The sequence below is a fragment of the Coturnix japonica genome, unplaced genomic scaffold (genome assembly GCF_054131305.1).
Source record: "Coturnix japonica strain WE unplaced genomic scaffold, WE-NBRP24 Scf106, whole genome shotgun sequence".
NCBI classification, from domain to species: domain Eukaryota; kingdom Metazoa; phylum Chordata; class Aves; order Galliformes; family Phasianidae; genus Coturnix; species Coturnix japonica.
The window spans coordinates 199,921-213,576 of record NW_028189009.1 but is presented as its reverse complement, the minus strand read 5'-3'; the positions used below and the strand labels follow the sequence as shown (position 1 = coordinate 213,576).

Below are 13,656 nucleotides of genomic sequence, written 5' to 3'. Positions count from 1 at the left end.
CCCCGCCCCCGTCCCGTCCCAAGGGCGGTACCGGGACCGGGAGAAAGTTACGGAGCGGGACCGGGTCCGGCTGCGCCTCGGAGCGGCTCCAGGTACCGCCCGCCCCGGTATCGTTCCGTTCTATCCCACCCCATCCCGTTGTTGGGGGGGGGGGGACGCTTCATCCCGAGCTTCTCCCGGTTCATCGCTCCCATCCCTGTTGATTCCTACTGGGCTCCATCCCGCACCGGGATCGGTACCGGAGCGCTTCATCCCGACCCTGGATCGGTACCGGAGCGTCCCCGGGGCAGCACCGATGTTGGCCGCGTGATTTCACCGGGCAGCCCTTTAGGACCCCCACCAGACCCCCCCATACACACTCAGACCCCCCCCCTCCCTCCCCGGCCATTTTGGGGAGCCGGTTCCGGGGTTCGGTTCCGATGGGCCCCGTTCCCCCTTTACCCCCCCCGGTGCCGCCTCTTCCTTCCTGCGGGGCCCCGCGCACCTGCCGGGCGGCATCACCAAGGCTAAAAATACCGCGGTGTTAACGGGGGGGGGGGGGGACGAGGGGGCGAGCCGGACCCCCCCCCCCACGTCCGGGATAACGAGGGGGGGGGATAACGGGGCTGGGGGCCCCGGTTCCCCCTTCACCCTACGGGGGTTTTCTCCCCCCGGTACCGGGGTTCGGAGCGGTAGTACCGGTGGTGGGGGGGGGTGGGGAGGGTCGTGGCGGGGGCGGTGCCTGCACAACTGTGCGGGGAATGTGTAGAATCCACGGGCACCGCGACCGCCCCGTGTCCAGTATCAACGAGCTGCCGGTACCGGAGTTGGAACGGGAACAACGATACCGGGGCTGATCGCTGTTAACGGGGTGGGGCGGTTCCGGGGGGGGGTCCAAAAGCAGCCGGTGTTGGGGGATCGCGGTGCTGCCACCCGTTGCCCTTTGCTCTAAGCTCATCAATTGGATTTGCCAGGCAAATCAAACCCGGAGCTGGGACGGGTTGAGGTCGGTCCGTTTGTGTCCGTGTGTCTCCGTTGTCTATTTATGTGTCTGTCCGTGTGTCCATCTGTCCGTCCGTGTCTGTCTTATCATAGGGGGGGGACCCGCAGCCATGGCACAGAAATCGGACTCCCGGGACTCGGATAACAGCTGGGTGCTGACGGGCACTGAGGTGAGTGGGGCCGGGATGGGGGGTAAAGATGGGGGTCCAACCGGGGGTCCTAATGGCTGCATGTCATCCCCAGGGGCTGCCTGTGGACACGGTTGGACCGGAGAAGGATTCAACCTCCCATGAGGATGAGGAGGAGGAAAAGGAGGAGGAAGGCACCCCGGTACCGGGCACAGGCACGTGGGGAGGGGGCAGCACAAGGGTCCACGGTACCGGGCTCACCTCCAGCCTCTGCCCCTCAGCAGCTGATGGCGATGAGGATGGAGCCACGTCCCTGGGGGTAAAGCAGCACCCTGAGGTCAGCAGGGAAACGGGCCTGGGGTTGGAAGGGGGGGGTCGGGGGTCCTGGGGTTGGAAGGGGACGGTGGGGGTCAGGGGTCCTGGGATTTGGAAGGGGAGGGGGGTGGGAGTCGGGGGTCCTGGGGTTGGAAGGGGAGGGGTCGGGGGTCCTGGGGTTTGGAAGGGGGGGGTCGGGGGTCCTGGGGTTGGAAGTGGGGGGTGGGGGTCGGGGGTCCTGGGGTTGGAAGGGGGGGGGTCGGGGGTCCTGGGGTTGGAAGGGGGGGGGGGGTCGGGGGTCCTAGGGTTGGAAGGGGGGGGGTCGGGGGTCCTGGGGTTGGAAGGGTTGGAAGGGGGGGGGTCGGGGGTCCTGGGGTTGGAAGGGGTGGGGGGGGGGTCGGGGGTCCTGGGGTTGGAAGGGGTGGGGGGGGGGGTCGGGGGTCCTGGGGTTGGAAGGGGTGGGGGGGGGGGGGTCGGGGGTCCTGGGGTTGGAAGGGGTGGGGGTGGGGGTCGGGGGTCCTGGGGTTGGAAGGGGGGGGTGGGAGTCTGGGGTTCCTGGGGTTGGAAGTGGGGGGTGGGGGTCAGGGGTCCTGGGGTTGGAAGGGGAGGGGGGTGGGAGTCTGGGGTCCTGGGGTTGGAAGTGGGGGGTGGGGGGTCAGGGGTCCTGGGGTTGGAGGGGGGGTGGGGGTCAGGGGTCCTGGGGTTTGGAAGGGGAGGGGGGTGGAGTTGGGGGTCCTGGGGTTGGAAGTGGGGGGTGGGGGTCAGGGGTCCTGGGGTTGGAAGGGGTGGGGGTGGGGGTCAGGAGTCTGGGGTTGGAAGGGGTGGGGGTGGGAGTCTGGGGTCCTGGGGTTGGAAGGGGGGTTGAGGGTCAGGGGTCCTGGGGTTTGGAAGGGAGGGGGGTGGGAGTCGGGGGTCCTGGGGTTGGAAGGGGGGGTGGTCGGGGGTCCTGGGGTTGGTGGGGCTGGGGGGTGGGGGTGGTGCAGTGTGGGGTGTGTGACCCCCAGCCTCGTGTTCTCAGGGTACAGAGGAACATTTGGATCCCGGTACCGAGCTCCCTACGGCCTGGGACAACAGAGCTCAGCACCGCAGAGAGCTGGAGGAGGAGCAGCGGGACACAGAACCGGGACCACGAACTGAAGGACGAACAGCAGGTCAGAACCGAATTGGGTCTGGGGGGGAACCGAGCAGCAGCTCCGGTCTATGGGCTCTCCCAGCAGTTCCCCGTCCCTCCCCAGGGCCGCTGCTGGAGGAGGGGAGCTGCACCAGCAGCGATGATGATGTGGAGGGGCTGCGACGAAGGCAGGTCCAGCAGGCCCCGTGCTGGGACCCCCCCACCTGCAGCCCCCAGTCCCACGTCGTGTGATGCAGGATGAAGGCAACGAGGAGGGGCTCAGCGCCAACAAGATGCTGCTGGGGGCTCTGGCGTTGCTGGCTGTGGCTCTGCTGATCGTCTCTGGTGAGTCGGGGGTACTGGGGTTGGGGTGGGGGGTCCTGGGGTTGGAAGGTTGGGGTCGAGGGTCCTGGGGTTGGAAGGGGGGTTGGGGGTCATGGGGTTGGAAGGGGGGTTTGAGGGTCCTGGGGTTGGAAGGGGGGGTGGTCGGGGGTCTTGGGGTTGGAAGGGGGGGTGGTCGGGGGTCCTGGGGTTGGAAGGGGGAGGGGTGGGGGTCAGGGTCCTGGGGTTGAAGGTTGGGGGTCCCTGGGGTTGGAAGGGGGAGGTTGAGGGTCCTGGGGTTGGAAGGGGGGGTGTGGTGTTCGGGGGTCCTGGGGTTGGAAGGGGGGGGGGGGGATCAGGGGTCCTGGGGTTGGTGTGTGGGGGGTGGGGGTTGGGGGTCATGGGTTTTGGAAGGGGGGGTCGGGGGTTTTGGGGTTGGAAGATGGGGTCGGGGGTCCTGGGGTTGGAAGGGAGGGTGTGAGGGTCGGAGGTCCTGGGATTTGGAAGAGGGGGGGGTCAGGGGTCCTGGGGTTGGGGGGGCAGGTGGAGGTCATCCTCACTGACTCTTCCTCTCCTCCCCAGGCGGTTTCTACGACGTGGCAGATGGTGAGCAGGCAGGGCTGTGCTGTGGGGCTGGGGGGCGGCTGAGCTCTATCTCACCCATGCATTTCCCCCCCCAAACCCAGGTCCTATGGATGTGATGAGCCACGATGGGATGGATGTGGAGCAGGAAGTGGCACCTGACAATGCAGCGTAAGGAGTGGGGCTGCAAAGGGGCTGCTGCACACCCAGAGCTGCATCCCAACCCCCTCTGCCCCCCCAGGACTCCCCACAGAAGCCCCCCCTGGATGCTCACAGCATGCAGTCCATGAGCGTGCTGCTGGACCGCCTGGCCAAGGAGAACCAGGACATCCGTCTAATGCAAGCTGAGCTGCAGGTGGGTGCCCAGCACTGCGCCCCCCCCCAAGGACCCCCACCAAGCTCAGCCCCTTTCCCCTCACAACCCCCCCACCTCTCCCCCCCCAGGCCCACAAGGAAGAGCTGCAGGCGCTGCTGCAACAAAGCGAAGGTGCAGCAGCAGCAGCCGGGGCTCAGCAGCAGAGTCTGGCCAAGGAGAACGCTGAGCTCCGTGCTGCGCTGCAGCGTGAGGCCGAGGCACTGCGGGCTGCACGTGCTGACCTGCAACGCCTGGCAAGCCCGGGGGGGTCCATTGACCCCCAGACCCATAAGGAGCAGCCCCACGTCCCAGTGCTGCAGTGCATGAGGCACGGCAACATGGGATGTTGGCATCAGTGAGGCATGAGCTGGCAGCTGCCCTGCAGAGGGCACGGGGTGCAGGGGGGCTGGAGGGGGTGATGGAGGAGCTGAAGGTGCTGGAGGAGCGTCTGAACCGGGAGCTGGGGGGGGCTGAGGGGGCTGAGGGGCATTGGAAAAAGGGGTTCAAGGCAGAAAAGAAGGAGAGGGGGTGGCACAAGAGGGATGGCCACCGTGAGCGGGGCAAAGCTCATGGGCATGGCAAGGAACCCTATGGCAAAGAGCCCTACAGAAAGGAGTCCTATAGCAAGGAGCCCATGGCAAAGAGCCCTACAACAAGGAGTCCCATGGCAAAGAGCCTTACAACAAGGAGCCCTATAGCAAGGAGCCCTATAGCAAGGAGCCCCATGGCAAGGAGCCCATGGCAAGGAGCCCTACAACAAGGAGCCCTATAGCAAGGAGTCCCATGGCAAGGAGCCCCATGGCAAGGAGCCCTATAGCAAGGAGCCCCATGGCAAGGAGCACCGGCCCCATAGGGAGCACAGAGAGGGCAAAGCTGGGGGGAAATGGCCCCGTGGCCCCCGGGAGCTGCCCCCCTCAGCCATCCCCGTCCCCCCCACGGCTGCTCAGGGGTGACCGACTGTGCCCACAAAGAGGGTCGCGAGGCATTGGGGCTGCACTGGAGCCTGTAAAGAAGACGCAGTTCCTGCAGCTCCTGGAGGGTTTCATGGGGCGGTTGGGCTGGGGGGGGGCACTTTGGGGGGGTGGCGGAGAGGTTGGATGGTGCCTTTGGGGCCGATGGGGTTTTTGCCCACGACCGGCGGCGCTTTGTGGACTTCGTGGAGGAGGTGGAGGAGATGCTGGAGGACGTGGCGCGGCGTGAGCGCGGCGATGAGGAGGCGGCCGATGGCTTCGAGGAGTTTGTGCTGCGGCACTATGCTGGGTGAGTGGGGGGTGAAAGGGGGGGGCCTCTGCACCTCCAGGACCCCCCTCCTACATGACACCCCCCCCTCCTCCATGACTCTCCTCCCACCTCCATGACACCCCCCTCCCCCAGGTCCCCCCCTCCCCCATGACCCCCCCTCCTCCATGACCCCCCCCTCCTCCATGACCCCCCCTCCCCCATGACCCCCCCTCCTCCATGATACTCCTGCTCCAGGTATCCCCCTCCCCCAGGTCCTCCCCTCCTCCATGATACCCCTCCTCCATGACCCTCTTCACCCAGGACCCCTCTCCTCCATGACACCCCTTCCCCAGGTCCATTCCTCCTCCATGACCCTCTTCCCCCAGGACCCCCCTCCTCCATGCCCCCCTCTCCTCCATGACACCCCTCCCCCAGGTCTCCTCCTCTTCCATGATCCCCCTCCTCCATGCCCCCCCCTTCCCCCATGACCCCCTCCTCCCTCAGGTCCCCCATCCTCCATGACACCCCTCCTCCATAACCACCTCCCCTAGGTCCCCTTCTCCTCCATTACCCTCCCCGTCCATGTTCCCCCCTTCCCCAGGTACCCCCCTCCTCCATGATACCCCTCCTCCAGGTCCCCTCCCTTCCCCCATGACCCCCCTCCTCCATGACACCTCTCCCCCAGGTCCCCCCCTACTCCATGACTCCCCCTCCTCCAGGTCCCCTCCCTCCTCCAGGCCCCCCCCTTCCCCCATGTCCCCCCCTTCCTCCATGACCCCCTTCCCCCATGACCCCCTCCTCCCCCAGGCCCCCCTCCACCATGATCCCCCTCTTCTATGACCCCCCTCCCCCAGGTCCTTTCCTCCTCCATAAACCTCCACCTCCAGGTCCCCCCACTCCCCCAGCCCCTCCCCCCTCCTCTATGGCCCCCCTCCCCCAGGTCCCCCCTCCTCCAAGTCCCCCCCCTCCCCCATGTCCCCCCCCTCACCTCCCCTTTTATATTACAGCTCTGCTGGGAAGGAGCACAGCCGCAAAACCTGGAGGCATCACGGGGGGGGCAGATAGAGCCGTGGGGTGGGGAGGGGTCCCTGCCGACCCCCTCCCTCCCACCACCACCACCATGGGCTGTGCTTTGGGGGGGGGGTGTCCACGAGTGATGCACTGTGTGATGCTGCTGCACTGCTGTAGATGTAATAAAATCACCGCTGGGCTGAACTGTGCCTGGTGGGAGGGGAAATGGGTGCTGGGGGGGGGGTGTAGAGGGTGCTGGGGGGGGTGCTATGGGGTAAAGAGGGGAGCTGGGGGGCCCTGGGCTGTGCGCCCCCCTGACCTGCAGTACCGACCTCCCACCAGCAGGGGGCGCTACTACGTGATGGAGGCGGAGGCAAACTTAGCCCCACCGCGGGCCGAACCAACGCGCTGCCATTGTACGGGGGGTTCGGGGCGGGTCGGTTCCGTTCCGTCCGCGTATTGGACCGGAGCGGGGCGGTACCAGGTGGCGCGATGGGTGTGACCGGGATGGCGGAACCACGAGCGGTGCTGCTGCTCAGCGGCAAAAGGAAATCGGGGAAAGATTTCGTGGCGGCGGAGATTCAGAACCGGTACCGGGATAACGGGGGGGGGGGGGGCGGTACCGGGATAACGGGGGGTGGGTCGGTAACGTTATGGTGCCGCTGATCGCTGCCCTGTAGGTTGGGACCCGACGTGTGCACCGTGCTGCGGCTGTCCGGACCCCTGAAGGAGCAATACGCCAAGGTTCGGCTGGGACACGGCGGGGGGGCAAAGCGGGCCGTGCCAAGCCGTGATCCACAATGCCGTGATATGCCGTGCCAGGCTGTGCCGTGGTCCCCAATGCCGTGATATGCCGTGCCAAGCCGTGCTGTGATCCCCCCCATGCCGTGCTGTGCCGGTCCAAGCCGTGCCGTGATCTCCCATTGCTCTGCTATGCTCTGTGCCATGCTGTGCCATGCTCTACCATGCTGTGCCATGCCATGCCATCATCTCCCATTGCTCTGCTGTGTTCTGTGCTGTGCTGTGCCATGCCATCATCTCCTATTGCCCTCCTATGCTCTGTGCCATGCTGTGCCATGGTCTACCATGCTGTGCTATGCCATGCCATGATCTCCCATGTTCTGCTATGCTCTGTGCCATGCTGTGCCATGCCATGATCTCCCATGCTCTGCTATGCTCTGTGCCATGCTGTGCCATGCCATGATCTCCCATGCCCTGCTCTGCTCTGTGCCATGCTGTGCCATGATCTCCCATGCTCTTCTGTGTTCTATGCTATACTATGCCATGCCATCATCTCCCATGCTCTCCTATACTCTGTGCCATTCTGTGCTGTGCCATGCTGTGCCGTGATCTCCCATTGCTCTGCTGTGTTCTATGCCATGCTGTGCCATGCCATCACCTCCCATGCTCTGCTCTGTATCATGCTATGCTATGCCATTATCTCCTATTGCTCTGCTATACACTATGCCATGCTGTGCCATGGTCTACCATGCTGTGCTGTGCCATGCCATGATCTCCCATGCTCTGCTATACACTGTGCCATGCTGTGCCATGCTGTGCCATACCATTATCTCCCATGCTCTGCTATACTCTGTGCCATGCTGTGCCATGCTCTACCATGCTGTGCCATGTCAGGCCATCATATCCCATGCCCTGCTATGTTCCATGCCATGCTGTGCCATGCCATCATCTCCTATTGCTCTGCTATACTCTGTGCCATGCCATACCACGATCTCCCATGCTCTTCTGTGTTCTATGCTGTGCTGTGCCATGATTTCCCATTGCTCTGCTGTGTTCTATGCCATGCTGTGCCATGCCATGACCTCCCATTCTCTGCTATACACTGTGCCATGCTGTGCCATCATCTCCCATGCTCTGCTGTGTTCTGTGCTGTGCTGATCCATGATCTACCATGCTGTGCCATGTCAGGCCATCATATCCCATGCCCTGCTCTGCTCTGTGCCATGCTGTGCCATCATCTCCCATTGCTCTGCTGTGTTCCATGCCATGCAATGCCATGCCATGAACTCCCATGCTCTCCTATACTCTGTGCCATTCTGTGCTGTGCCATGCTGTGCCGTGATCTCCCATTGCTCTGCTGTGTTCTATGCCATGCTGTGCCATGCCATCACCTCCCATGCTCTGCTCTGTATCATGCTATGCTATGCCATTATCTCCTATTGCTCTGCTATACACTATGCCATGCTGTGCCATGGTCTACCATGCTGTGCTGTGCCATGCCATGATCTCCCATGCTCTGCTATACACTGTGCCATGCTGTGCCATGCTGTGCCATACCATTATCTCCCATGCCCTGCTGTGCTCTGTGCCATGCCGTGCCATGATCTACCATGCTGTGCCATGTCAGGCCATCATATCCCATGCCATGCTGTGTTCCATGCCATGCTATGCCATGCCATCATCTCCTATTGCTCTGCTATACTCTGTGCCATGCTGTGCCGTGATCTCCCATGCTCTTCTGTGTTCTATGCTGTGCTGTGCCATGATCTCCCATTGCTCTGCTGTGTTCTATGCCATGCTGTGCCAGGCCATGACCTCCCATTCTCTGCTATACACTGCGCCATGCTGTGCTGTGCCATGCCGTGCCATGATCTCCTATTGCTCTGCTGTGTTCTATGCCATGCTGTGCCATGCCATCATCTCCTATTGCTCTGCTATGCTCTGTGCCATGCTGTGCCATCATCTCCCATTGCTCTGCTGTGTTCTATGCTGTGCTGTGCCATGATCTCCCATTGCTCTCCTATGCTCTGTGCCATGCCATGCCATGACCTCCCATGCTCTGCTCTGTGCCATGCTGTGCTGTGCCATGCCGTGCCATCATCTCCCATGCTCTGCTGTGTTCTGTGCCATGCTGTGCCATGATCTACTATGCTGTGCCATGTCAGGCCATCATATCCCATTGCTCTGCTGTGCTCTGTGCCATGCTGTGCCATGGTCTACCATGCTGTGCCATGCCATGCCATCATCTCCTATTGCTCTCCTATGCTCTGTGCCATGCTGTGCCATGATCTCCCATTGCTCTGCTGTGTTCTATGCCATGCTATGCCATGCCATCATCTCCCATGCTCTGCTATGCTCTGTGCCATGCTGTGCCGTGCCATGCCCTCCCATGCTCTGCTCTGTGCCATGCCAAGCCACGATCCACCACCCTACACTACACCGTGCCATGTCACAAAGTGCCCCACACCATTCCCTACCCCACACCATTCCCTACCCCACACCATTCCCTGCCCCACACCATTCCCTACCCCACACCATTCCCTGCCCCACACCATTCCCTACCCCACACCATTCCCTGCCCCACACCATTCCCTACCCCACACCATTCCCTGCCCCACACCATTCCCTACCCCACACCATTCCCTACCCCACACCATTCCCTGCCCCACACCATTCCCTGCCCCACACCTACACCCCACTCATCCCCTCTCCCCACAGGAGCACGGCCTGGACTTCCAGCGGCTCCTGGATGCCAGTGCCTACAAGGAGCAGTTCAGGCAGGACATGATCCGATGGGGAGAGGAGAAACGCCGCACCGACCCCGGGTTCTTCTGCCGTGCTGCGGTGCAGGGAGCAGCACAGCCGGTGTGGGTGAGCAGGGATGGGTATAGGGGGCTCAATGGGGCTCAATGGGGGCTCAATGGGGTTGTGGGGCTGGTATGGAGTCTATGGAGCCCATACAGGGTTGTGGAGACCATATGGGGCTGTAGGACTTGTATGGGGTCTATGGGGCCCATATGAGGTCAATGGGGCCTGTATGAGGTTTCAGGTCCTATATGGGGTTGTGGGGCTGGTATGGGGTCTATGGGGCCCATACAGGGTTGTGGAGACCATATGGGGCTGTAGGACTTGTATGGGGTCTATGGGGCCCATATGAGGTCAGTGGGGCCTGTATGAGGTTTCGGGTCCTGTATGGGGTCTAGGGGGCCCATATGAGGTTGAGTTGCCTGTATGAGGTTGTGGGGCTGGTATGGGGTCTATGGGGCCCATACAGGGTTGTGGAGACCATATGGGGCTGTAGGACTTGTATGGGGTCTATGGCGCCCGTATGGGGTCTATGGGGCCCATATGAGGTTGTGGGGCCAATATGGGGTCTATGGTGCCCATATGGGTTTATGGGGTTTTGGGGCTTGTATGGGGTCTATGGGGCCTTAATGGGGTTGTGGGGCCTATGTGGGGTCTATGAAGCTCATATGGGGTTGTGGGGCCTGTATGGGATTGTGGGGCCTGTATGGGGTCTACGGGGCCCATATGAGGTTGAGTGGCCTGTATGGGGTTGTGGGGCTGGTATGGGGTCTATGGGGCCTTCATGGGGTTGTGGAGACCATATGGGGCTGTAGGACTTGTATGGGGTCTATGGCGCCTGTATGGGGTCTATGGGGCCCATATGAGGTCAGTGGGGCCTGTATGAGGTTTCGGGTCCTGTATGGGGTCTAGGGGGCCCATATGAGGTTGTGGGGCCAATATGGGGTCTATGGTGCCCATATGGGGTTATGGGGCTTGTATGGGGTCTATGGGACCTTCATGGGGTTGTGGGGCCTATATGGGGTCTATGAAGCCCATATGGGGTTGTGGGGCCTGTATGGGATTGTGGGGCCTCTATGGGGTCTATGGGGCCCATATGGGGTCTATGGAGCCCTCAATGGGGCTCAATGGGGTTCGGGGTGGGTGCTGACACTGCTTGTGTGCAGGTGGTGAGTGACACGCGGCGCCTGTCGGATGTGGAGTGGTTCCGGGATGCTTATGGGGCCGTGGTGCTGACTGTGCGTGTGACGGCCAGCGAGGAGACGAGGAGGAAGAGGAGCTGGGTCTTTGTGGCAGGTGAGTGAGAGCTGCTGCCTGCTGGGCACCAGCACTGGAGCCAATGGCAGGGCTGGCACCGTGGGGCCCTGTGGTATGGCTGTCCCCTGTCCCTATAGCCATACCCTGTACCTATAGCCATCCACGTCCCTATAGCCATCCCATGTTCCTATAGCCATCCCTGTCCCTATAGCCATCCTCATCCCTATAGCCATCCCCTGTCCCTATAGCCATCCCCTGTCCCTATAGCCATCCCCCATCCCTATAGCCATCTCCGTCCCTATAGCCATACCCTGTACCTATAGCCATCCACGTCCCTATAGCCATCCCGTGTTCCTATAGCCATCCCTGTCCCTATAGCCATCCTCATCCCTATAGCCATACCCTGTCCATATAGCCATCCCTATAGCCATCCCTGTCCCTATAGCCATCCCCGTCCCTATAGCCATCCCTTGTCCCTATAGCCATCCTCATCCCTATAGTCATCCCCCGTCCCTATAGCCATCCTCTGTCCCTATAGCTGTCTCCTGTGCCTATAATCATCCCTTATCCCCACTGCCTGTCCCTAGAGCTATCCCATGTCCTTATAACTGTCCCCTATCCCTACTGCAGTCTCCTGTCCCTATAGCCATCCCATGTCCCTATAATTGTCCCCTATCCCTACTGCAGTCTCCTGTCCCTATAGCCATCTCCTGTCCCTATAGCCATCCAGTCCCCTCTGATATCCCCTGTCCCTTCTAACACCCCTTATCCCTTCTGCCATCCCCCATCCCTATAGCCATCCCCTATCCATTGCCACCCCATCCCTATATCCATCCCCTGTCCCTATATCCATCCCCTGTCCCTGCTGCCATCCCTGTCCCCTATAGCCCCCCCCTGGCTGCAGGACCCTCAGTTTCTGCATGAAGCCCCACAGCCCCAAGCAGAGTGTGGGGGGCTCCTGCCCCAATTCTGGGGGCTCTGCTCCTCCCCAGGGGTGGACGATGCTGAGTCCGAGTGCGGCCTGGACCAGGGGGTGTCCTTTAATTGGGTGATCACCAACGATGGGGACGGGGCAGCCCTGGCTTCACAGCTGGAGGATCTGCTGCAGGACGTCCGCAGCCGCCTGTAGCCATGGGATGGGGATGGAAAGGATGTGGGGACCTCATCCATCCCTGGGGGCTTCACCCTTTGTGGGGTCTCATGGGGTTGTGGTGCTGGGGAAGGTGGAGACCCCCAATCCCCCCCCTTAAGAACTTCCATCGGCAGAGGCTGTGCCTTCCTGCAGGATTAGTTTTGCTGCTGCTCAGGGACCCTGAACCACAGCATGGGGACAGTGCCCCGTGTCCCCCCCTGCCCTGTGGTGCCTCCAAATAAAGCTCTGACGCTGGATAACGGGGTCCTCATCTCCTTCCCATTGCGGGGCAGGGGGGTCAGCTCTGCCCTTCTGATGGAGCTCTCCACCCCATGGGTGTGGGGGGGTGTGAGGTGCATTTAATAGCAGCATCCAGGAGCCAGGTGCCCTCTGATGTGCTGTCATCTGTTTCCTGCCATGGATTAACAGCATCCGAAGCAAACAGCCCCTGCCCTAATGCTGCGTGTATCCAGCTGGGCATCACTCCGAGGGATGGGGGGGCAAGAGGGAGTCAGAGACCCTATGGGGTCTGCAAAGGGCACAGGGATGAGATGTGGGGCTGCTGAGGGGCAGGGGGAGTCAGAGACCCTATGGGGTCTGCAAGGGACACAGGGATGAGATGTGGGGCTGCTGGGGGGCAGGGGGAGTCAGAGACCCTATGGGGTCTGCAAAGGGCACAGGGATGAGATGTGGGGCTGCTGGGGGGCAGAGGGAGTCAGAGACCCTATGGGGTCTGCAAAGGGCACAGGGATGAGATGTGGGGCTGCTGGGGGACAGGGGGAGTCAGAGACCCTATGGGGTCTGCAAAGGGCACAGGGATGAGGTGTGGGGCTGCTGGGGGGCAGAGGGAGTCAGAGACCCTATGGGGTCTGCAAAGGGCACAGGGATGAGATGTGGGGCTGCTGGGGGGCAGGGGGAGTCAGAGACCCTATGGGGTCTGCAAGGGGCACAGGGATGAGATGTGGGGCTGCTGGGGGGCAGGGGGAGTCAGAGACCCTATGGGGTCTGCAAAGGGCACAGGGATGAGATGTGGGGCTGCTGGGGGGCAGGGGGAGTCAGAGACCCTATGGGGTCTGCAAAGGGCACAGGGATGAGATGTGGGGCTGCTGGGGGGGCAGGGGGAGTCAGAGACCCTATGGGGTCTGCAAAGGGCACAGGGATGAGATGTGGGGCTGCTGGGGGGCAGAGGGAGTCAGAGACCCTATGGGGTCTGCAAAGGGCACAGGGATGAGATGTGGGGCTGCTGGGGGGCAGGGGGAGTCAGAGACCCTATGGGGTCTGCAAAGGGCACAGGGATGAGATGTGGGGCTGCTGGGAGCCAGCTCGACCCCCTGTCCCCCCCCATCATTACTCCCCATAGAGCACAAGGGGTGACCCGACCCCATCCGATCTCCACCGGCTCCAGCTGCTGCCGTAATCCCCAACCTCTGCTCGGTGCCCTAAGGAGATTACCGAGCCTTGTAGAGCGGCAGCTGGCGGGGCGGCTCCCGGTGGCCATAGGGTCCCCCCTACGGGGGGCAGCACCGTCCTCGGTGCCCGTCCCGGATCCCCCCGTAGCGGAGCAGCCCCCGTCGAACGGCGCTCACCGGGCGGAGCGGCCGCACCATCGGGCGTCGCCCTGTCCCCGTCTCTCCCCGCCCCGACGTGAGGCTGCCCGGTGCTCGTCGATGTGATCGGGGCTCCTCGGTGCGGTCTC

At 62.6% G+C, this 13,656-nt stretch overlaps 2 protein-coding genes across 3 annotated transcripts; both read left to right on the top strand.

Annotated features, from left to right (window-relative positions):
- Positions 1-21: 21 nt before the first annotated feature.
- On the top strand, positions 22-6,222 carry PBXIP1 (PBX homeobox interacting protein 1). The gene is given in 15 exon segments (XM_085535032.1): positions 22-93; positions 1,075-1,151; positions 1,225-1,446; positions 2,443-2,575; positions 2,660-2,745; positions 2,748-2,880; positions 3,439-3,462; positions 3,543-3,793; positions 3,883-4,102; positions 4,105-4,520; positions 4,522-4,705; positions 4,708-4,773; positions 4,776-4,855; positions 4,857-5,053; positions 6,022-6,222. Coding segments are annotated over 14 exon segments (2,130 nt in total). The 5' UTR covers positions 22-93; positions 1,075-1,091; the 3' UTR covers positions 6,080-6,222.
- A 289-nt stretch (positions 6,223-6,511) lies between these two features.
- On the top strand, positions 6,512-12,217 carry PMVK (phosphomevalonate kinase). 2 transcript variants are annotated; one of them, XM_015884561.3, is made up of 5 exons: positions 6,512-6,615; positions 6,706-6,769; positions 9,485-9,637; positions 10,738-10,867; positions 11,821-12,217. In XM_015884561.3, exons 1-5 carry the CDS (start codon positions 6,518-6,520, stop codon positions 11,955-11,957), a joined length of 582 nt encoding a protein of 193 aa, XP_015740047.2. In that variant the 5' UTR covers positions 6,512-6,517; the 3' UTR covers positions 11,958-12,217. The 2 variants fall into 2 exon arrangements, with proteins under 2 accessions (XP_015740047.2, XP_085391157.1); XM_085535031.1 differs by having other exon boundaries at positions 11,716-12,217.
- Positions 12,218-13,656: the final 1,439 nt, after the last annotated feature.